General features: G+C 26.1%; 3 protein-coding genes across 4 annotated transcripts in view; 1 reads left to right on the top strand and 2 right to left on the bottom strand.

The window, feature by feature from the left end:
* The window catches only part of LOC132920409 (sphingomyelin phosphodiesterase), a 31,551-nt gene extending 29,656 nt beyond the window's left edge, over positions 1-1,895 (bottom strand). For both annotated transcript variants that reach the window (XR_009660730.1, XM_060982794.1), the window contains exon 1: positions 1,845-1,895. Coding sequence is in view for 1 of the 2 variants with exons in the window: in XM_060982794.1 (XP_060838777.1) it covers positions 1,845-1,860 (16 nt within the window). In the remaining variant the exon portion in view is untranslated. The remainder of the gene's footprint in view (positions 1-1,844) is intronic.
* Positions 1,896-8,142: 6,247 nt separating this feature from the next.
* Positions 8,143-10,428, top strand: LOC132930311 (uncharacterized). The gene is made up of 3 exons (XM_060996110.1): positions 8,143-8,313; positions 8,371-8,456; positions 9,658-10,428. Exons 1-3 carry the CDS (start codon positions 8,222-8,224, stop codon positions 9,990-9,992), a joined length of 513 nt encoding a protein of 170 aa, XP_060852093.1. The 5' UTR covers positions 8,143-8,221; the 3' UTR covers positions 9,993-10,428.
* A 1,473-nt stretch (positions 10,429-11,901) lies between these two features.
* On the bottom strand, positions 11,902-25,432 carry LOC132927419 (trichohyalin-like). Its single transcript, XM_060991943.1, has 9 exons — positions 25,280-25,432; positions 25,143-25,225; positions 23,292-23,987; positions 19,890-20,025; positions 19,753-19,835; positions 17,894-18,880; positions 13,917-14,016; positions 13,780-13,862; positions 11,902-13,259 (listed from the first exon to the last, which is right to left on the bottom strand). Exons 1-9 carry the CDS (start codon positions 25,351-25,353, stop codon positions 12,370-12,372), a joined length of 3,132 nt encoding a protein of 1,043 aa, XP_060847926.1. The 5' UTR covers positions 25,354-25,432; the 3' UTR covers positions 11,902-12,369.
* Between the last annotated feature and the right edge of the window lie 1,271 nt (positions 25,433-26,703).

Raw genomic sequence — 26,703 nt, 5'->3', positions numbered from 1 at the left:
CGCTAAAATATCTGAAAAATAAGTTTATGTACTCTGTACCCCTGCATTCTTCCTTGTCAAGCACTGATTACTCTATATATATGTGTGTGTGTGTGTGTGTGTGTGTGTTATGTTGTTACAGTCCGTTAAATTTCTGAGCACCGTCAATTAATGAGTTATCGTAACATTATATTGTGATTTTTAAGAATGTTTAAACATCATGAAGGTCCGGTGCTGCTATTACGATTTACGAGTATATTGATATTATTCGCGGCTCGTTGCGGTTGTTGCAGTTGCATTTGTTGTGCATAGCAACGAATTCCTTGAGGTGACGTTGGCATTGTGGTCATTAATCATTATTGTGTAATCTATTGGTGACAGGATGAGTAGTGTGGCTTATTGCACTTTGTTTTAGCGGTATTATAAAATAGCGGTTCAGGTTAGGTTCAGTTAATAAAAATTAAGTTAATCTTTTGCGCATTGTATATAGGTTAGTGTTTGAACACTGAACAATAATATAAATAGCTAATTAGATACCTAGATAATATATTATAGTATCTTGTCTTGTCAAATAATAGTATTATACTTTGCCCTACTTAAAAGCTTATTATGTTTTATATTTATATTTTGTAATATTGGGATAAAGAATGGTAATTTTCGAATTGCACTAGTGCCCAAAAATTTGGAAATATTAAATAATAATATTAAACATTGTCGAAATACTAGCCTTAAATTTTATATTTTATCGACGGAAATAATATAAATTTTATTTTAGCTATTACTTAATGTTAAACCGACTTGTACCCGTTTTCACAATTTTAAACTGTTCTTTACTTTTACTTTGTAGGGAAGTTTAATGAATTTTGGTACGATATTTTATAATATTCTTTGAATTTTATGTATTAGATTCGAATTTTTTTTTTGTACTATATTATATTATTGAATTATAAAATGACGAAGTGAAGATGAAACACATATATTACATAGAAAAATATGTTTTTAAACAATATAGCGATACGCAAACGAATGTCATCACTTATGGATTTATGCGTGGATTTTATGATGTCGTAATGTTTGTTATATTGGTGTCAAATTATTTATTCAGACAACACACTTATCTAATTTTGTAAATTATAAATTAATTAAAATAATTTATTGTTAGAGTTGTTTATATCGAGTTGTGATCTCCCACAGTACAATATCTATTATAGTATAATTAGTATATAGGTAATAGGTATTTATTATTCATGTCATCGATTTATGAATGTTTTGCGATTTATATTTTTTACAACATCCCGAATGACAACAAAATATAACAATATTGTAAATAATTAATTCTTATACGTTCCCAAGATTTATATAAACAACGATGACGGTCTTGTCCCACTCAATGAATATAATCTATAGCTTATTGGTTATCACGGCGCGATAACGGCACTGGTAATTGGTAAATATGAAATTTCATATAGTTAAAATGTGTGATTGTGCTATAATAGTATATTGCAATAAAAAAAATATAAAATACCGTTATTTTTTTACCAAATTGATACTGATTATTTTTTTGTAATTCAATTAATAATTGTCCTTATGTCTATAACTTGTTTTCAATTAATTATTTATTTATGTATTACAATAAAACATAAGTATAATACATGTAATCAGATTAAAAAATGAAATTTTTATTAGTTACCTATAATAGTATGTTTATGTTCAACCTAGGATTTTTGAAACAGACATTTAGTTATGTTGTCAACCAAAAAAATTGTACACAATATTAACCTAATCATCGGGATAATTTTGACCAGATAGCATAGACAATAATTATTATTTATACAACAAATCAAGAATAATACTATAATACTTACAGATTAAGTTCGCCATGGTAGTGTTGTGTTCCTTTGTTCGTTCACTGTCTGTCAACTACTGAGTGGCTAACTGAATATTATCACTCACCGTACATCATTTTAATAATGTATATTGTATACGATTATTGATTACCTTTAATCATATTATAGGTTTTTAGCGATTCAGTTGCGTCATAACAATTTAATATTTAAAATTTTTGAATTTTCAAAATTAAACTTATTATATAAATAATTAAGTATACCTACTTAAAAAGTATTGTTTGTAATTTTATTTAATTGTTCCTGTTTTTATTCTAAGAAATTGCTTATTTAATTAGTTTTGTTTTTATCGTTATTTTATAACATTCACTATAATTTATAAGTTACAATTTTCTTGCTGTCCCCAGAAAACATTTTTTAATTAACGGTCTTAGCTATTTTCGTTTATTATAACTAATAATTGGTATCTATTAAATATTAAAACATCTAAAATATGTTAGTATTCTTTTCAATATTATTAATTATACTAACAAAAGTTTTAAACTATGGCCGACTTTCTGATTTTTGCGTCTCCCACATTTCAGGTTATCATAATATTATTATTTATTACTACCTATACATTTCTTAATTTATTGTCCTCTGTGATACTATTCTTATAATTTACTCTTTGTTTATATTCTATCGACTAAATAGACAATAGTTATTAATAATTATAGGCACTTATTGAAATCAATAAACGTCATTTAATTACTATGATACAGCTATCGCATAACTACACAGTCTTAGTATTAGTATTTTTCAAGTGCAGTATTTATAATATAATTGTTGGCAATGCAACGTTTATAATTTATTAAAATGTCAAAAATTTACCAATATGGACTACAAATTACAAAACAACAGAATGCTTAACTTTATATGTACTATTTTATTAATTTCCCAATTTTCTTGCCTACAGTTATTATACTCGTAGTTATATTATTTTAACATCTTCAGACGTTTAACGTTTTGTACGTGAGTAATGAGACAATTGAGTTAAATGCTCACTGAACGAACAATAACTATTATTTGGTAAAAGGTGAATGCCGTTTTTTTTATAATATGCAGTAAGTTATAATGATCCTAATATAATGTAAATTTAACACATTCACAGTAAGTTACATAATATTGATTTTATTATTATTATGATAGTGTCATAAGCCATAACCATTATTTTCCTTTAATTAGGTAAACATAATGGTGTAATTGATTGAAAATTGTGCATTACTATCCATAGGTGTTAAAAATTTAACATTTTAATTATAGGCAGGCACTTGTTATAGTGTTATACTACAGTTATACTTATAAGTTATAAGTACCTATACAATAAGCGTTCGATAGTTCAATTGGTACAGGACGACCTGTACTACAGGTGTAGTCGTATATTATATAATATTGACGGAGAAGACAATAAAATATAATCTGGACGTTGGTAATATAATATTTACAATTAGTAAATATTTTTTACTCTTTTAATGTGTTATTAAATTGTCTATTATTTAAAAATATCAACGCGTGTTTTATTTAGTATAATATATAATAATGTGTAATAATCTGTATAATATGTATAGGTACCTAATTACCTAATACCTATACATAGTTTTTATTATCCACGTATTGACTGTATATTAAACGTACGTTGCACTAATTATAATAAATAATAATACGGTTCATTTGACAATATAATTGAATTACGTCGTAATAATAATTGTCTTGTCATAACTGTTTTTTCTAAAATATTTTGAACGTATTACGTGTTTAAAATTGTTTTTGTACAAAAAATACAAGGTTATCAGCCTTGGCTATTTTGTATTAATGATGCAATTTATTTTTTTATACAATATATCTTTTAGATTCTAATCGAATTGAAAAAAGTATTAGAAGTATAAGAACAATACCTATGAATTATTTAAATTAGTTTTGTTGTGAATACTTAGTCAACTGGTGTTAAAAAAGTTTATTTAAAATACTTTAAAGACAAGAAATCTAGTCATGTATAGGTGGTGAATGGCACTTAACTAATTTTCTCAATATTTCTCTAAGGATAATGAAATAACAGTTAAAAATAATCAGAAATTGTATTAAAATGGTAACTTAATATAACTAATGTTTTAATATATTGTATATTTAATGCGTAAAAATACTAAGTAATACATTTTACATTAATCGTGCTTTAAAAAAATATTATGCTTAAGTTGAAAAATATAATATTTTCTTTCAAATCTAATAGTTCTTTACTTTCAAATTCATTTTAATACCGAACCACTGACTCATCCATTCCATCAGTTGACCCACTTGCAATGTGTCTTGCTACTATTTCAAACGATATGAATAAAATGTAGGTATAAAATTACATTTAGAAATTGTATATTCATCGATTAAGTTTGATTTGATCATATAATCTTGACGATTTCGTCAAAATCCGAAATCGAAAATGTTAATCGGGTTTTAATGTGCTATAAGCAGCGGTTTTATTAAAAATGTTAGGCATAACATTGTGAAAACGATTTAAAGATAGTAATAATTTCTTTTTCTCAACTATATATGATATTTCTGATTGACTATAAACATACCTAGTATAATACTATATTATTAATATGTGTTTAGAATTTAAACTAGCTAAGTTTATTTACTGACGTAATTATATATACATGATTATTGATTATAAATAGTATTATGTATTAGATATAATAGGTATAACCTTTTAATAATATTTTAGCCAATCTATAAAATGTGTGCAAATTACATGAAATTGTTACATAATAGTCTTAAATAAGTTATACAAAATGCAGTATATAAATTATATGATTTATAATTTATTATAAACGATCGTTAAAGATATTTTATATCGCCGAATGGGCATACATTTATAAATTAATATGTTTATTAAATGTAACGCATAAAATGGGCTTTTCACATTCAAAACATGTTTTGTGGCTTGGTGCTAATACAAATCAGTAATCACACATCTTGGTAATAGTTAAATAGTTCACATACATTTGTTGTGTATAATTCATTTCGACCTCAGAATAATATGTAATAGTTATCTATGTATCTGCGTGGGGCAGCGGTAAGATATAAATATTATTATGTTAATATTTCCTAAATACCGTATGTTTATCAAAACCGAAGGCTTTGACCTCGAAGAAAAAAGTACATACAGCTCATAATAAAAATTCTACGAGTTGAGATAATTGTGCTTTTGTTTTTATATTTTATCTTACGTTTTTCATTAACTCGGATAATATGATCTACTATATAACAGAACGTAGATTCGAGGTGGAAAACTATATAGAATAAATGTAATAATAATCATATAAAATGAGATTTAAAGAAAATAACAGGTTGTTAGATTTTATTATATAGTGATATTTTAATACGAAACTAAATGAGGAATATTCTTATGTTAAAAGCGGTAGTTTTATTTATTATACGTATATTGGAATATTCCTTAATATTTTTATATTTTGGAGTGAATATTACTAATTTAATGTAAATATTAAACTTATAAATGATTCACTAATTCGATTAATACCTTATTACGGCCTATATTTATTATTAATGTGACCAATACTAGTTCGTAACTGCAGGTAACTTGTTAGGAACAATCATTTATTCGGTCCTTGACAGATTCTTTCGAAATTTTCACTGTACACAATATTATTTGGTATATGCGTTATAGTAATAAAAATAAGATTACGTTGATTATGAATCTCTGATTAATAAAGACGTATTTTAATACGTCAGATTATTGATTACAATTTAATATTACAACATACCACTTGGGCACCGGGCTTAACGTATAGTCTGTATATTTTTGATTTATTTTAATTATGTAATGCTATTACATATAAAAATAATTATTGACCTTTGTAGACTTTTGCTAAGCGCGATGACGCAAATTGAGTTGGTTGATTATATTGTTAATGTTAACTTTATCGTTGACGGATATATTATCTTAACTTATTGTTTTAATGTTTCACTGATAGGTATAAGATATTTTTAATAACATCATTCAATATTTGGTAAGTTATCAATTTATTTATTACATAAGTATGATAATATTGTTCTTATTATGATGTATATATAAAAATATGTTTATAATTATTACTCAATGTTGTGATTTACTTTAAAATATAATTTTTAATAGGTATTAAGTACTTATTATTATTATATTTTTTGTATAAACAGAATGTGAAAAGTTAATTTTAAATGTAATAAGTTAAATAAATTAATAATATATAGTTAAAAGAACTTTTTGTTGATTTTTTAGATTTATAATAAAACAATAAAAAATTGGTTTTGATTATTAATTTATTAATTTATAATGAAATTATTTGTTTTATTTATTGTATAGCAATTGATGTATACATATAAAGCAAAAAAGTTGAACATGGTGTTGGCCATTGCCCTTATGGCACTTGTGTCACTTTACTCACCTTGGCCCAGAATATTGTTGCATAAATACACTAGAAAGCAATGGTACATCATCGATTACTGATAAATCTTGTATATTTTTAGAGTTGTAATTTCAAAATAAAAATGAACAATAATAAATAATATGTAATGTTGCCTCTATTTAATAAATACAATGAGTCCGAAAAACTTTTTAAAAATAATTAATTTAACAAAATTACTGATGTATGTCCATTTTACAAAATAAAATAAATTATTGACAATTATCAAAAATTGTTATATTGTATATATATAATTTGGAGATTTTTGTTTAAATAAATTGATAACGAATAATATGATTGTTTTATATTTTGTTTTACACAAAACTGAAATATTTAGGAAGTTTTTAAATTTTTAGCCATTGAATATAATATGAAAGCGGTTAGATCACTCTCAAATCAAATTAGGAACAATTATTAATTTCATTTTTTTTTGTGAACACAATAAACAATAAACAATATTAAAAATATAAATAATAATATTGTTATTGATAAAAACATTTTGTACGACGGCGGTTTATATATGCAATTCTCACGCAATGCATGCGTGAAAGCAAAAATATGTCATAATACGTACATTATATCATGTTGTAACTTATTACTGTAAATTAATATACTATATGTATAGTTATCTCAATAATTATACCCATTATTTATTGAAGTGCAGTTAGGTTAGGTTGTGTTGTTTGTTGCGATATTTTTTTAAATCACGAATTTACATGAATAGTGTGCACTGAAGACTCTTGTTTGTAACCGACAAATTTCGATCACGAGATCTTTCATGTTATAATATGTAGCTACATTTATATTATTATATTTTACAATAATATAGGAATACTATATTATATATATATTGTATATAGAATATAGTTCTGTAACCAATTTAATGGTATGAATAAATTACTCGTATTATACTCCAATTTTAACATAAAATACTATAAACGATTACCGAGTGTTCCATAATGAATAAAAGAATGATTATCATTTTCATACTCGAAAAGTAAATAAGACTCAATAGTAGTACCTATTGCCATGGGATCATTAAATATTTTTTAATTGGTTCACTAATTATAAAACAAACAATACACTATTATTTTGTGTTTACTAAGCAATCGCAAATAACACTTTCGGTCAATTAGCCGTGTTAGATCTAAATAGGCTTACGGCGTACGTTATACGTACGTATGTATAATTTAGACATTTTTATTGCATGGTTATCTAAAAGCTTCAATAAACTAACTAGTCGTCCGTGTTATAATAAAAACCTGCAAATGTGCACTGTAAAACGAATTTTCTTTGTGTGTCATCCAATAAAGGTAGATGTAGGCCGTTGGGCGTGGGTATAGTATTTACTTTTAGAAACACTGCAATCTACAAATATACTACTGTAATATACTATTTCTATAATGCGTTTCGTCACCTGATAAAATATCAAAATATAAGTATATGGATGTATAATGTTTTAAGTTAATCGGTATTCACAATTTTCATAACGATAATTAGACTATATAATATATTGTTATAGTTAAAAATGGTTTGTTGAAAGCTACCAATATATATAAATGTATAAATGCGATACACAATAATTATAGTAATTATACAATGAAAATGAATATTAACTACACGGTGTACAGTATACAGGATCGATATGGTTCTATTAGTCATTTATGGTTATTTGCTCATGAAATGTTGGAATATAATAGTAATGCATTGCATTGTATAAACATATTTTTTGTTAAACGAAGACAAAATTTACTAAAATTGAATATAATTATTTAGAATCGTTCATATTTAATTTCAAACATTTGTAGGAATAATTATTCAAAAATACTATAATTCTATATATTGGGATTTAATAGTGAATATATATTTTTGTGAAACTACTGACGCTGGTAAACTTATTCCTTAATGCTTTTATTTAGTTGTATTGAAATTATTTACAAAATGTTAGCGGTATACTTATGCTTAATTAGTGTTTTAACCCCATTAGTATCCTCGAAGTGAGTAACAATATATTATTTTCATAACATAAGAGTTAAAATTATTTTAAATTTTAGAATTTCTCTACTATCTTTTGGAGGAAAAACATATTTGAATGGCCAGTATATAGTAGAAGCACCCGATAATGGCAATATAAAAGATGGTATCTATATAGAATTTTATTTATTTGATATTTAAACTATAATTTAATAAATGAGTACTGCATAGGTACCTTCTGTAGAAGATTAATTATTTACTAAACAAATATCATTTGTGTATAATATATTTAATATATCATCAATAGTGTTATAACTGTTATAAGTATTATTAGTATACATTATACATAATATTATGCATAACTTAATATTGTTAAGATTATTGTTTCAAATACCACTAATCAACATACATTTCATTTTTTCATAGATATCATATTTTTAACACTCAAAATGTTTGTATACAAACAACAAAATAAATTATAATTGAAAAGTATTTGAGATGAATTTTTTTTATTTTATACAATTGTTAAGTGAATAATTGGTCAGATTACAGATATTTCTATACTTAAATCACTTCTGCATTGAAAGTCTTAGTTATAGTTTATATAAATTAATACATTTTGAACAAAAATTAAATAATTGCATTTAAAGACTTTTTAAAATAAGTATAAAATCTAGAATAGGTAGAATAGGTTAATAAAATAAAAAAAACTATATATTTTAACTTAATAAATATAATAAAACAGTATTAAAAATGTCTATTCAAACATTTTTTTTAAATTTAATTTGTATTTGATTTATTTATTAATTATATTCTTTATTTTTTTTGTTACCCTTTCTACTGTAATATTGTATATTTTGCTTAATATTTTGAATGAATTTTAATAATTATTCGTGTGTACTATGAGTATGTAGGTATATTTACTCAAATTATGGATTAAATACTTTTCAGAAGAATCTATGTAAAAGTATTTTTCTATTGCGATATTAACAAAATGCTTTCCATAAATGCATTCGTTTTTATTAACTGTGACCGTACTATTAATGATTTCAATATAATGAAACACTTGAAATTTGTATGATAAAATTTATTTATCTTAATTATATTTTAGTATAATAATAAGTAAAACATACACTTAAAGGGTAACGATACAATTTATACATTACTTTTAATAAGTTGGCCTAGAACAAAAATCCAAAAAATAATAATATACCAAAATCATTACACTTAGTAATATAGTGCTCTTTAAGTTTATTTTTTAGTCTTTATTATAAATATTCTTTTATAATGAGGTATTTAGTAATGAAATGTATTAATTTCTAACCAATGGTAAACTAAATTGTTTTTTTTTTTCTATATATTGATAGGAATTGTGAATGGCTATACTCAAAAATTGAAATTAAACATTATAAGATCATTGACGCTTCCTGAAAGATTAATTCTAGGAGAGCAATTAAAAAAATCGAATGATATATTATCTCAACGGGAGGCGGAAAATGTGAAAAGATTAGAGGACCGTGAAAATGAATTGGATAAATTGTTCAAAGGAGAAGAAAAGCAACAATTCAAAAAATTAACAAACGATGAAGTCCCACAAGAAGCTATAAGCCATGGGAAATTTGAAGAAATGCGGGGGCAAAATAAAATTACAGAGGCTAAAGGCGTTGAAGGTAACTCACGAATGATGCGGTACGCTGTGTAACAGAACGACGAAAGTGCCCATATTATGATAGTTAATAGTAAAATAACTAGGATAATAATCAATGAATGAAGATTCATATCTAATATTAAGTTATAACTGTCAATTTTTTATGAAATATACAATTTTATCAGAAAATAGAATACCTATTATTGTCATTTTTATTATTGGAAGTCGTGACAAGCTTTCCTCATCAGGTTTTTTTAATATTTCAAAATAATAAACTATTTGTATATTATGTTCTAGTATGTTTTAAAATGCGTACAATTTTTAAAATACTTTCTCGCATCTAATGACAAATAATTGCAATTTTAGTGTATTATAATATGTATTAATATTGAATTTGAAGTGATATTATGTGCTCAAACATTTAAATTTGAAATAATTGTAATAATTAAAATTATAAATGTTAATAAAATAAAATATAATTATTGTTAAATATTTGTTATGATCCTAGTGTAATAATATCAATGATCAGAATTCGAATAAATACATAATTTAAAAATAATAACATTAGGTTGTTCGTACTTAAAAAGTTACCCTTTTGATTCGGGAACCTGAAAGTATTATGATTATGTTTCTCGATAGTAAAATGTGCTATTAATTTTTTTAAAATTCATTAAGAAATACACACATACACATTACACATACAAACGCTTTTGAGTTCAAAATTTCAAATACAATTTAAAAAATATACATCTCTGCTGATACCCTTGCTAAGGAGTCTAATCGCCATTATTGCCTATGAAATACCTGTCTATATATAATATTACTTAGGTATGTATATCATCAAATACCTGTACATAATATATAACAGTATAGATGAACGACGACCGCTGAAATTATTATTATTTAATAGTAATTTAATAAAAAAGACATTTAGAGTCCACATGTGTGATTTTTGTCGGTAAATCTATTGATTAATAGTATTTTAATTTGGACATCAAATTCGTTTAGTCATTTAGTCACAACGACATCATTAAGCAGTTAGAAATTATACGTATACAATATATTATAAATTGTCACGTAATCTAATAGCGATATGTTGCGCTGCGAAAGGTAGGCAATTATATGTGCATGTATGGCATTTAAAAAAAAATTCTAGAAGACAAGGGGAATATGATTGTTCTAGATCTTAGATGATTACTAAGTATTAATTATTAACCATCGTCACTTGCGATAATTTTAGCGTAATATTATTATATTATAGAAAAGTGACACGTCACCCGATTAAACGGATCAGTGTTAATTTAGTTCGACGTCTGTGCCAGTGGAACGCGATGACTAAAATATGTAACAATGTTATAGTCAGTCGTGCATATGTCACGTTTGATATCTATATTTTAATGGTTTAAATATTATTAAACTAAATCCTAAGTTTCAATAAAGTGACTTTTGTAAATTAATATATTTTTTCAACATTGTATAATCGACATAATCGGGCACTTAGGAATTAAGTAGTATTTAGTTAGTTTACAAACCTAACACTGTCGGTGCACAATAAATACGACGACTGATCACGTCCCCGTTCTTGGTTTTTTTCTTTTTACTTATAATATAATGAAAAAGTATAAATGATTGTTATATTATTTAGTGTATTTACTGACCATGAAAAATAATATTTAAATTAGGTACATTATTTTCCCATACTCCTTTCTTATTCATTTTTGTACAGAAATTTACGAGTATACACACAGTACCTATCTTTGGATGGGTTTTCTATGGATTCTTTGATAACAGGTTTCTCTGTGGATTTTCCGTAATGTGGTGTTAATACCAGTCGTATAGAGTATACCGGAGCAAAAAAAAAAAAAAAAAAGTAAGGAATAGTAAAGTAACTAAGGAATAAGAATATAATGTGTCAGTCTGGCTTAAGGATATAAGTATAATAAAACATAAATATTATGATGTATTGCTTTTTGAAGTTATTATCGTTTTTTATATATTCGCAAAGAAATATAGGTAGGTATTATATAATATAATAATTGTAAGATATTATGTAGTAAAACATATTATATTATATTATTTTAAATATTGCAACGTTGTCGCCCGTCACAGCTGTATATCAAACGTTTATTATACCGTATGGTTACAATTTCGTGTATAAATTATGTGACTACAATACAAAAAGCGTTATAAGTATTGGTACTAATTAGTTTAAACGGTAATATTCACTATGACGTTTATAGTATACGTTTACCCTAACCCAGTCATATATATATATATATATATGACTATGTTATAGATTAAGCATTATTTCGTATTGAGCAGGAGTGACCATCGCGATTAATAAATAACGATACAAAATTGAACTATTTGTTAAAACTATGGTATTGAAATTAATACATATTTTGACGTAAGAATTTTGAGTCGTAGTCATTTAAAAGCTAATCTCGTTACCCCTAAAACTTATTTTATTTTGGTTATTCACTCTTACGTTTCCAGCTCCACGGTTGCCATAAGACGTATTTTTGCGGCCAATCTGTCTCTTCGGCGCATCCGCCTCGCTCTCGGAGTTCTCAGAGTTCTCGGAGCTCTCGGCGCGTCGTTTCTTGTTGTTCCCGCCGTTTCTCGATGATCGCCCATCATTGGGTTGGACTCTTTCCAGTTTGCGATGTATTTGTATTCCTTCTCTGAGTTCGAGATCGCGTCTTCGCTGTTGCTGTGTCGTTTCCGCTATGGTTTGTGCTTTTTCGGCATACCGATTTGATCGGTTCATTTCTTTCTGCGCCTCGAGCATCGCACGATTTTCCTCGCGTGTTTTCAGGTCCGCCGCTCTGTTTTCTTCACGCTGTTGTTGCTCTCGCAGTCTTGCCAATCCACGCTGTGACCATTCGGCCCCGCGCTGTAACCATTTGGCCCCCCGCTGTGACCATTCGGTCGCGCGCTGTTGTTGTTCCTTTTCTCTTTGCGCGTCGCGCATTTGTCGCTCCTCGTCACGTCGTCTTAGCTGCTCATTCCTATCCTCTTCTCGTAAATATTGATCTCTCTGTCTCTGCAAATCGCGTTGTATCCTATCTTCATCTCGTTGTTGTCGGAACATCTCTCTTTCCTTATCACGCATTTCCCGTTCGAATTCGCGTTGTTTCCTATGCCTCTCCCTTTCGGCATCGCGCAATTTTCGTTCCTTTTCTCTTTCTTCGTCCCTGATTTGCCTGTCCTTTTCCTCCTGTATGTCTATTATTTTCTTTTTCTCCTGTATAATTATTTTTTCATCGTCAGATAATGGTCTATAGCTTTTCAATCCTGTAATCGTATTTTGATTTATATCTGAAATAATATTCAATTGAAAAAAAATAGTTAAAAAAATATAGTACAATATAACACTAGGTGTAATTCGTGTTTGAGTGTTAAGATTTTATTATTATAGCTAAATATAACTAAGGTAGTTTTATCGTACAAGTGCCTTAATGTGATAGAAGAAATGGAATATGAGAATTATTAATAAAAATAATGTATTTATACATAATCCAACGTTATGAATAATTTTATGAATATGACATTTTAACCGATAATTGACAGTTATTTCATCTTATTATTTTTATAGTATCAAAAAAAAAAAAAAAAAAAAAACATTAACAGAACTGACAGAAAACGGTAATTTTACAACGTGTATAGACTGGCATCGAAAATTTAACTTTCAGTGTAGGTGTGAAAGAAACTTTTAAAATTTTTATGAAGTCACAAAATAAATAAATTGAATTTAACCACCATAATAGTATAATACTCTGATACCAATACAAAAATAATATATTCTAATAATTGCTTATTTCTAATTATTTATATTTACTTAAAACATTGCGTCCTCCAAAAATTATTTCATATTCTGAATCTAAATATGTTTTTCCATCAATTGTAAAAATTGATATTGAACTGAAATAAAATGTTATCAAAAGACATGTAATTTATAATTAATTTTGAACTTACGAGGATAATGCCACGAAAAAAATCACCAATATAAGTGACGTGTACATTGGTTTTATAATGTAGAGCTTCATGTTTACCAGTGAAAGTAGTCGCAATTGGACTATTTGTCAGCAAAATTTGTTTCGCTGTATTATTTTGATGGTTATTTTTGCACACTATGAAGACAACAACTATTTTAATTTAATTATAGGCATGAAATGTGTTATATATAGTAAATAGAGTATAAATTAATATTGTTTTAAATAAAATAAGTAAAATTTGAATATATTTAGAGAATTTAATTATTTAAAAATACTAAAAGTTAGCACATCAGTCATCGATTGTTTAGCATATTATGTGAAATTGCGAAATCTCGAACAGTATTCATTGAAGAGCAATTATAACCAGTCGTTGTAATACTAAAGCAATTATTATTGTTTTGAATATTGCATTTCTGGTGCTACACTTTGTTAGTGGATCTCTCTCATCTAGTATTATATTCAAATAGTTTTGAAAACATTTCTATTAAATTTTTTGTTTTAAAATTTAGTTTTAGAGTTACGGGTGCTAAAATATTTTTTTCCACGACCTATAAAAGGGATGGTATAGGTAAGCCCTTCTTTTTAAGAGGAATTTTTAAACATTTAATATATGCTCAATTTTTTTTTTAATTTGTTTTACTAAATCAATTAGACAAGTGGTTAATATTTTTATAAAATATTGAAAAAAATGTTAGTAGTTATAAAAATACTTAGATTTTATACCTGTGTCGCTGTCGTTCTCCCTCAACCGAAACATCCGAGACGTCTAACAAACCATATTTCTATTATAAACTGTTCGTTATCCGTCGAATAAGATTTATTTGATACAAAAAGTGATGGATAACTTATCTGAAACAATATCCGTCTGATAAAGTTTATTCCGACATTGAAAAACCGAAATTGATCAATTTTTGTGAATGAAAAACCGGGTCTAAAACGTATAACACGTATCAAACGTCCGAAACGTCGGACTTTATTCCTAGGTGTAATTATAATAAAAAAGGGTCGTTTCTTCTCCTGCCGAAATACCACCAATACATAATAATACAGCTGTAGTCAAGTTGCACCAAAATTGACCCAAAATAAACACAGTGTAATTTGCACCATTTTTTTTTTAAAATGCGTTTGTAATTTACACCAAAATAAGGATATGTAATTTGCACCATCTTCAGGTAGTAAGAAACAAGAATTGTAATTTGCACCAAAATTAAAATCGATTATTTTTTCGATAGTAATTGATAGTACCAACTTACAAGTTTCAATATTCTCTAGTATAAATTTAGCTTAGCTTTTATTTATAAAATAGCTGAGCTTATTTACACATATTGTTGTAAGTTTATAAAAAATCGTGTATTACAGTAAAATAGTCGCACCTAGTATTTTATTCTATTCATCGCAATAAGATAATTTGTGTGGCATGTTTTGAGGTTTCACTAGAATACTTTCAGAATTAAATAATAAGAATTAAATACGGCTAGTTTTGCCGTCGTTCTGCCGATGTCTTTGGCTGGAGTGGAGGGGGTGTTGTCTGCGGACGCCTTATCATCGCTCCCAACAGCAGCACAAGTCCAGCGGGTCCAGCTCACCTGCCAGATCACCCACCTGTGTCCTCTCCCTCAACCGAAACGTCTAAAACGTATAACACCGTCCGAAACGTCAGACTCTATCATCCCTAGATGTAATTGTAACAAATAATAATAATAATACTTAACTTGTTTTGCGTGTCATTATTTTTCTTTCCATTTCATGGAAAGCGATTTGTCAAAGAAGATTCCTTGGAGAAACTATGAGTAATGGCTCCGGGCGTGCTTATCATAAATCTACGTATGTGCATTATACATCTATAATCTAGTTCAGCTTAATATAGTTTAAGCTGTGAACACATTTATTTCATCTCATATTTTTATACACTGCACGCAATCTTAATTTGATATTATTTAAACGTGTATTTGATCTGTTTAATTATTTTCTTTGCAGATATTAGATATCATTAATTCTTATTCCTTATAATAGTATCTATTGTTTTCTTATGCATTATGGTAAGATGTAATAACTTAAGTGTAATTTTATTAGAATTATAATTAATAAAATTATATATTAATGAAGTGGAAAATGAATGTATTATAAAAAAAAAATAATATTCAACAAATTAATTTTTATTTTTTATTTTCCTATGATTTTGTTTATTGAGTGATATTTTACATTTAAATAACTGCATACAACTAGTTTGGTAACATGGCATGTTGAGGAAGTTGAAACTGTTTAGCTTTAACAAGCAATTGTTGTCAATATAAATTACTCCAGCTTGTAGGGTAGAGATGCTTTAAAATGATTTATATTAAATTACAAATAAATTATAATATAATATTACCCCTATACGTATAAATATATCATATATGTGCATAAATATTTAATACTAACATTTTAAAACCCAAAATTAATTATTTGTAATATATATTATATATTATGTATATATTTTATTTATGAAATAAATATTATATTAATATAATTTATTATAATTAATATTATATATTTATGAATTATTTTTTTTTATTTACTATTAATAAATAATACCCATTTTAAAAATCAATGTACCAAGCCGTTTTATATAGGTAATAAAAATGTCTAATGACTTAAACTTGTATAATAGTTGACTTTACTTCAGTTAATTCGCAAGATTGATTAACTGATACATTTCGGGAATGAGTATACAATTATTCACAGTCAAAATATTATGTTCCTAATTTGTTTGGAATAATTTGTAGGAATGGGATGGGAAGAAGCTTTGTCACCCGAACGTCAGCAGCTCCCATAGATATAGTTCCAAATTCTGGGAATAATAAATTATTTACAATTATACGGATTTGATTTACAATTTGTTTCGGATAATTTAATCATGGTATCATTCAAAAGCTACTTCTTTCAATAACTTCGGAATGATTAACTTAAGAATTCTGGATTTCATAAGGCATAAAAATAAAATGAAAGATTTTTGTTTTATTTTTCATAAATATTTTATTGTTTATTTTAAATATTTACTTTAGAACCTAACAATATAATCATTTTTGATTTAGCTTTTAATATTTTCTTCTATGATATAAACATATAATTAAAATCTATTTTTAATTATTCAAATCTTAACAAGAATTTTTAAAAAATGTTGATAATATAATATATAACTTATTGATAGGTGTTGAAAATTATTTAAAAAATTGGTTAATGTAAATAGCCTGGGGGTCAATTTTTTTTTATGAAAATTTTGCTAAGGTTTGAACATATTATTTAACATATTTATGGTTGGGAATTTGGTGATATTTTTTATAAAAATAAATAAAATCATTTCCTTTGTGACAATTATTTTTAGTATAATATTCATTTATTAGTTTATTGGAACCTACTTATAAAAAATTTAAATATTCTCTAATTAGCTTAAAAATATTGGATACATTGAGTTGATAACCAATATGGAGTACTAGATACATTTTAATTATTAAATTGAATTAATGATTAATTGGCAAATTGTTGGTATTAATTTTAATTTTGATAATATGAAATTGTTGTTGTTTTTCATTTATTCGAAAATAAATAGAGGTACTTATTGTAAAGTGTCGAACTTTTACATTACAGTTTTACATCAAATATATAAATGTTTGCTGTATTCTGTATGATTTAAATTTTATGTATAAATTATGTGACTATAATACAATGAAATGTTGTGTGTACTTAAATATTTTTTTATGTTTACATTATGGATGATAATATTGTGTACTATGTTATTATAGATTACTACAATGTATTAAAAGTAGTTTGTTGAAGTGACCAACATAATGCAATTATAACAGTATAATTATTAATTTAACTATATTATGATCAAACTACAATTGAAATTAATACTTTTAATATAATCTCGTTTTAGTCATGTGTGTATGTCAATATTTATAATATTTTATTTGCTTTAAACATAAAAATTGTTTATCCCTATTCTCCCTACTCCACGGTTGCCAGATGTAATTTGCATATTATTACGATTACGCCGAATTCGTGGATTAAATTGATCACTTTTCATTCCACGCTGTCCTCTTTCGACACCGCGCACTTGTTGGTCAATCGATCTTCCCATATCGCGCATTTTAATGTCCATATCGCGCATTTGCTTGTCCATATCTCTTTCCATTTTTTTTCCCATTTCAAGTTGCGCTGTTTCCATATCGCGCATTTGCTTGTCCATATCTCTTTCCATATTTCTTTCCATTTCAAGTTGTGCTGTTTCCATATCGCGCATTTGCTTGTCCATATCTCTTTCTATATTTCTTTCCATATCACGCGTTTGTTGGCCCATTGATATTTCCATTTCAAGTTGTGATGCATTCAATTCACGGTTTAATACTTCGTCATCATAAACTTGACGGCCTTTGGTTGCTCTTCCCTTTTTATTTTTTCTTGTTATTCCATACTGTTGGTCTTTTTCTCTTGGTGGATCGATAATTTTTAGCAGTTCTCTACGACGTTTTTGTTCAATTATATATTCATCGCTTTTTTTTTGTTCACTCTGCGTTTTCAATTCAGGCATTTCCCTTTCAACTTTAAGTTGTGCTTCCCGTACTTGTTCCTCATTTCTCCTTTTTATTTCACTCATTTTTCGGTCTTCTTTTCGTTGATTTTGCTCTATAATTTTCTTTTCCTCGCGTTCTTTTCGTTCTCTCTGCATTTTCAATTCACTCATTTCCCTTTCAACCTTACGTTGTGCTTCGCGTTCTTGTTCCTTTCTTTTCCTTTCTTCTGCTTGCATTCGTTGCTCTCTTTCCCTTTCTTTTTCTTCTTGTTTCCACTGATTTTTATTCTTCGTATCTAATATTAGTTGTTTATTTTTTATTTCTAAAATTTCGTCAGGCGTTAATTTTCTAACCTTTTTCACTCCTCCATAATCGGCGCCATCTATTTTCGCTGAAATAAAAGATATGTGAAAAACATAATTAAAACATTGAATATAATATACCAGATTTGTGTTTAAACGTTACAATATAAGTATAGAGTTGAATAAAAAATATTATAGGTATACGCATGACTTTGGATATGCGAATACGATTTATTAAATTGAAATTAACAAGCGTTTTGAATACATTTTATTATAATCAATAGTATTAGTTACAATAATTTTATCTTTTTAAAATAGTATACTACGTATACATTATATGTAACTCGACATTATTTTTTATTTTTACATTATTTTTATATACACTATATTTATTAAAATAAAAAAAGAATAATAGGTAAAAATAAATATAAAAAATACAACGAATTTTTGTTTATATATTGTAGTAAACTTTTCATATTGTCCATTAGAAATTTTTGATAATAATAAGTTATATAGTTAATAATCAATTCTACACTAGTTTAAAATACATTTACTATTGCCGATTATCAATTAGACTGAATTAGATTAGATTGTATTACTATATTAGAGGAATCAAAATGGTTAGCTATCAGATATATTGTAAGTAAAAATATAAAACAATAATCCTTTACACTATGCATAATTTTTATTTAACGTGGATAAAAAAATAAGCATTAGTACCTTCAATAAATTACTAATAAATATGTAATATTAACTAATATTAACTAATATTTATTATGTTTATAATTTTCTATTTAAATTTTATTTAAAGATTAAAAATATTTAAAGTTAATCAATAAATATATGAATAAAATTGTTTTTATAATTTAATAATAATGTAGGTCAGTAAACGATATGTATGAATGTTGAATATATGAATGTATGTAGTATTATATTTTAATTTATAATCATTTATATTTACTTATGACATCGGGCGATCCTCCAAAAGTTATTTCATATTTATCATTTAAATATGATTTTCCATCAATTGTGTAAAATGATATTCTGAAATAAAATTTTATCAAATAACAAGAAATTTAAAATTAATTTATAACTTACGAAGATACATATGCTGAGATAACAATCACCAAAAAAAGAGACGTGTACATTGGATTTATAATATAGAGCTTCATGTTTACGATTAAAAAATGTGCAATTTTATAGTGTGTACCATTTGTTAGAACAATTTGTTCCACTGTTTAATACTGGTGGTTAACTTTTGCTCTCTATGATGAGTGATGACAATGACTGATTTTATATAACTATAGGTATGACATGTGTTTTATATTGTAATTGGATTGTAGATTAATATTGTTCTACATAAAATAAATAAAATTTAAATATGTTTAGAAAATTTAAATATTTAAATAAATGAAAATGTGTACATCAGTCATCAAGTGTTTTGTATATTATGTGAAGTATTTCGAAATCTCGAACACAATTCACCAAAGAATAATTATAACCAGTCATTGTAATATTAAAGCAATTATTATGATTGGATTTTTGGTGCTACAGTATGGTAATGGATCTCTGTAATTTAGTATTAAATTAAAATATTTTTGCACAGCATTTTTGTAAAGTTGTCTTTTTTTCTCTAGTTTTTGAAATGACATATGATAGGCGCATATTGGTGTAGAAGGTTACTAAAATAATTTGTTCCTTAAACATTTTGAGATTATCCTTTACATACAATATTATTCTTATTTTATTGAATTGAACTTCTGTGATATATTTTAGTCATTCATAGATTCTGTTAATCCATTTATCTCATATTAATATATTATAAACGCTGCACCTTGATTTTTATATGAAAACGTGTATTTAACCTGTTTAACCTATTTAATAATTTTTTCCGAGATTTCAGATATTATATAATTTAAATAATTTATATTCCTCGTGCACGTTTGTACAAACATCCTGAAATTTAGATATTTTTAGATATGGATTGGTATGTATAACTATAAACATTGTCATTGATTGTAATAATATGATACGAATAATGTAAAATTATCGATAGCAACGATTTCAGTGGAAACATTACGGTCATTACATATATTTTATAAGTATTTTATTTTAGTAAAACTCACGAAATTTAAATAATAATTTTACCTAGATAACAATGTATCAATATAATGGCGGCTCGTGTATATGTGTGATGGTGCGGTCGCACTCCCTACATAAATGAATAATTTATAGTACAAATATATTTACAAAATAAATAGGTATATATTTCAGTATATATTATTCATTAACAAATTAACAATTAAATATATTTTTAATTATTATTAAAATTATTTTCATAGTTTGACGGTTTTTATAAGTCATTTTTTGACATTTTTTTTATACGTTAATTTTGTGTGCAATTTTACGCCCGATCGAATGGTAGCACTGCCGTGGTCGCACGAAGATTTGTTATTACAGTATTTTAAAATGTGATAGGGCACAAGTCAAAGTTAACTATTTTTTTTTATAATAAAAAGGGCACAAGTCATGTATTAAATTTTAAATTTTTATAAAAGTGTATGAAAAAGGACATAGGTCAAAATCTTTTTTTTATTAAATGTACAATAGGGCACAAGATCACAAGTCATATATTGTATGTGCAATTGGTCACAAGTCATTAATAACTAAATAATAATGTAATTTCTTTAATAAAAGTAGGTTGAAAAAACGTGGAAAATTATAAATAAAACATAAACAAAAAAATAATTTAGATTAAGTAGAGAATAAACATTTTGGAATGTTGTATGCCCTCTCCTGAAAACCAACGAAAAATTACTTGTTCTGTGTTGTATCCCTTCTCATAAAAACCATCCAGTTTATTATAATATCATTACAAACTCTCGATGTTATTTTACAGGTACCTATATGGATGAATATTGTGAATCGCACAAAAAATACCATAAATAAATTATAATAAAATTAATAATGGGTATCATATCAAACAAATTAATGTTCGTATATAAAATAATTCTCACTAACGGAATGCTTTACATCCGAAAAATTTAGAAAGAAAGCCAATTATCTAGAGTCTAGAGTCTAGACCATATCTAAGCAACTAGTAACTACCAAGATGCAACAAATTCAACAGTCGATTTCATCAACACTTCAAAGTCAATAAATAAGTTATACAATTAATCGCAGTAATAGTTTTTTATAATATCTTTTTTGTATATTTTATATTAGAAATACTTTTTCATAAATCTCAATGGCTTTTGCTTTCGTGGGTAATTACTTGAAAGTTATAATAATAATAATAATAATAATAATAATAATACCGATGTTGTTATTCCTATTATCTATTTTCCTTATCTAATATTGATAGCATGGTGACGCAGGGGGATGCGCAGAGTCGGCGCGTTCTCTCGCTGGACAGACTATAGATAATTGATATTATACAATATACATAATCAGTTCATCTATGTTCGTTGCGTGTCGTTGTGTAATGTGTTTATCTAATTGTACGATTTATTTGTATGTATTCGTAAAGAAAGAAGAACTCTTGCATTTTTGCAGTTGTAAGTCTAATGATATCGGATAGTGGGACATTGAGACAATAATTTGTATAAAGTGTCAAGGTAAGACCCTAATCTATATTAGAAAAAATATATTACATTCGGGTGTAGTACCCGTGAGATGTACAGTTTGGGGGTGTCAAATCTATCAGTTCATCCGAAAATCAAATCATTTTTTCACAAAAATTGATTTAAATAATCGATACAATTCAAATTTTAAATTTATCTTTGAGTGAAATTCTTAAAATGGTTTGTTTTTTATTAGTGTGAAGATTTGCCAACAACAGTATCTAACTTTATCGATTGGTTGATCGATTAGCACTTGATAAAACTATGTTATACACACAAATTTATAAAAATAATGATTGATTTTTACATTTTTTAACAATATAAAAAACTGTCAATATTTTTTTTAGTATTATTTAGTATTTTTTAACTTCTTATTTCATATTTACGTAAAAACTATTAGAAAATCAGACGTATAATTTATTTTTTATATATATAACAATACATATGAAATGCATCTATTATTTTTTATTTATTACGTGTCGGTCACCATTGATTCGTAAGTCACACATTGTAAGAAAAGCCATATATGTGTGTACTAGTAGGTCGTATAATATAATATATCCTATATGATAGCTATTTTGTATATAATTTATGTGATTAGTGATTATAGCACAATATAACGTGTTGGTATAAATATACATTTACACATTTAATATACATTTTAACAGTAATTCGTTATGTTTACACAATAGACAATACTATAGGTATACAATGCGATTTTTAGATTATTTTAATGAATTAATAATAGTTAAACACAATGTGAAATTATATAAATATAATTGAACAATACACAAAATATAATTTAAATTATTTATTTTGATATAATCTCTGACTGAGTAATATTTGAATTTAAGCTTTAATATTATTTAATTTTTTTAATCAAAGACGTTTTTTCTTCTGGGTAAACGGCCGAGAGGTGTATTTTGTTTATTACTAAGTGTACGCCGAATCTGTTGCCCAGTATTGGATTTTACTATTTCCGCTTTATATTGTGATGATGGTTTCGCTTTATGCTGTGCTTTTTTGGTATCGCGCCTTGGTCCTTTTATTTCTCGTGTTTCACCAATTTTTCGCTCCCTTCGTCTTTCTTCTTCTTCCTGTTTCCTCTCCCTTTCTTTTTCTTCTTCTTCCTGTTGCCTTTCCCTTTCTTTTTCTTCTTGCTCCCTTTGCCTTTCTTCTTCTTCCTGTTTCCTCTCCCTTCGTCTTTCTTCTTCTTCCTGTTTCCTCTCCCTTTCTTTTTCTTCTTCTTCCTGTTGCTTTTCCCTTTCTTTTTCTTCTTCCTCCCTTCGTCTTTCTTCTTCTTCCTGTTTCCTCTCCCTTTCTTTTTCTTCTTCTTCCTGTTTCCTCTCCCTTTCTTTTTCTTCTTCTTCCTGTTTCCTCTCCCTTTCTTTTTCTTCTTCTTCCTGTTGCCTTTCCCTTTCTTTTTCTTCTTGCTCTCTTTTTCTTTCTTCTTCTTCTTGTTTCTTTTGAATTACTTTCTGTTTATTCCGTATTATCTTGAGTTCTAATATTTCTTTCGGTGTTAATCTTCTAATCCTTTTCACTCCTGCAAAGTCAGCACCATCTATTTTCGCTGAAATAAAAGACACTTGTAAAACATAAATAGATCATTGGATATAATATATTAGATAAGTGTTTAATCGTTAAAATCGAAATACATATAGAGTTGAATAAAATATATTATATCATGATGTATATCGTACGAGTGTATGATTTCGGTATGTGAATTCGGAATAAGGAAATTATTACTAAAATATAATATAATTTTATAATTTATTGATACTAACAAGTGTTTTGAATATCTTTCATTATAATTAACAGTGTACACAAATTCCATTTTATAATTTTAAATAATTCTCTACACATAAATTATATACAACACGGAAGTCCAGATTATTTTATTTGTATACACACCATATCTATTAAAATTAAAATAAATATTATAAGTAACAAAAAAAATACAATCACTTTTTGTTCATGTATATCTGCTGGTAGTATCTCTGATTAATACCCAAGTTGAGCCTCGCCAGGGAAACAGGGATTCCCCTCCACCATAACTATTAGAAGAATTGTAACCGATAGGACGCGTCCTGCTCTAACGCACCTGTACACGGTTATAGTTGATAATCTTAAAATTGATTTAGTTAAAAGACATGGAATATTGTCGATTATCAGTAAGATTGAACTAGATAGGACTCTATTAGAAGAATCAAAATGGTATGTTATCAGATATTTTATAATAACAATAAATAATAATAAAACCATAGCTGTAAACCTATAAACAATAATACTTGATACTATTAAAGTAAACTAATTTTGTTGCAGGACACATTACATATAATAAACTGTCGTCTATCATTTATATTCGTAATTAACTATCATTAATATTGTAATAATATCATTTTATTTTGCTATTTTTTTTTTTTTTTTGATTACAAGATTAATAATTTTATTATTTGTAACTTATAAGGTATGTATGGATGTATTCAACAAGGTAAGCTGAGTCGTAAGGCAACTCACAAAGTGAGTAGTCCGCTATATTTATATTAATAAGGTGGTTTATGTATATAATTTTAATATAACACAGATAAAAAAATATGGATTAATAAATTTAATCAGTTTCTTATTGAAAAATTCTATAATTCTATAATTTAATATTGTAGGTCAGTAACGCAGTACAATTTATGTATGCAATAATAAATTCTAATTTATTATAATTTTTATTTACTCATGACATTGGGGGATCCTCCATAAATAATTTCAAATTGATTATTTAAATATGTTCTTCCACCGGTTATGTAAAGTGATAGTCTGAAACAAAATTTTATCAAGTAATAAGAAATTTAAAATTAATTTATAACTTACGAAGATACATATGCTGAGAGAACAATAACCAAAAAAAGAGACGTGTACATTGGATTTATAATACAGAGCTTCATGTTTATGATTAAAAAGTGTGCAATTTTATAGTATGTATTATTTGTTTCACTATATACTGCAGGTGGTTAACTTTTGCTCTCCATGATAACTACGACTGATTTTATATAATTTTAGGCATGACACGTGTTATATTATATTGTAAATGAATTGTAAATTAATATTGTTCTAAATAAAATAAATACAATTTGAATATATTTGAAAAAAAAAAAATATTTAAATAACTGAAAATATGTACATCAGTCATCAAGTGTTTGGTATATTATGTGAAATATTGCGAAATCTCAAACACAATTCACCGAAGAATAATTATAATCAGTCGTTTCAGTCGTTGTAATATTAAGGTAATTATTATTGTTATGAATATTGGATATCTGGCGCTACAATATAATAATAGATCTCTCTCATTTAGTTTTATACCTAGTAAAATATTTTTGTAAATGATTTTTGTAAAACTGTCTTTTTAGATTTTAAAATTATATATAGCCCATAGGGGTACATCAGGTTTAGAGTTAAGGTTACTAAAATGAGTTGTTCCTCATTTACAATATTATTTTTATTTTTATTAAAAAAAAAAAAAATACGTTTTGTTGAATAAATAGGATAAATGGTTTGAATTTATTATTAAATGAATGAAAAAATGTTAAAACAATTTAAATCCAGACCACAGAAGTTTAAAATTTAAAAGTGATTTTTGAAATAAATTACTTTGAGTAATAATGTGTATTGATTGAAAATCTGGAGTATTTAGGAAACTTCTATATGGTCCTATGATTTATTTAAGCCATTTATTGAACCTGTCGATCTATTTATTTCATATTATTAATATATTTTAAACACTGCAACTATATTTTGATATGATAATTTTATAAACGTGTATTTAACCGATTTAATCATGAGATTTTTAGATATTGTATAATTCATATTTCTCCATATACGTATGTATACAAATCCTGAGATTATAATATTTTCAAACATGTTTCGGTATGTATGGTTAAAAAATTGTCATTGATTGTAATAATATGATCCGAATACTATTCGAATCATGTAAAATTATTGATAATAACGATTTTAGTGGAAACATTATAGTCATTACGTCTTATATTTTATAAAAATTTTATTTTTATTGCACTCGTGAAATTTAAATAATAATTTTACCTTGATAACAATGTATCAAAAATATTTTAATTATAAGTTCAAATTCTACATTTGTTGATTAGATTGATTCATTTCTTCATAATATTTCTTATGAATTATGTGCCTATGTGTGCCTCATATTGAAATAAGATAAAAATGACGTAAATAATAAAAAAAATAGAAGCTTTATTGACTGTTTGATCGTTTAGTACTTG

This window comes from Rhopalosiphum padi, chromosome 1, assembly GCF_020882245.1.
Source record: "Rhopalosiphum padi isolate XX-2018 chromosome 1, ASM2088224v1, whole genome shotgun sequence".
Taxonomy (NCBI): domain Eukaryota; kingdom Metazoa; phylum Arthropoda; class Insecta; order Hemiptera; family Aphididae; genus Rhopalosiphum; species Rhopalosiphum padi.
This window is presented reverse-complemented; position numbering and strand designations above follow the sequence as displayed.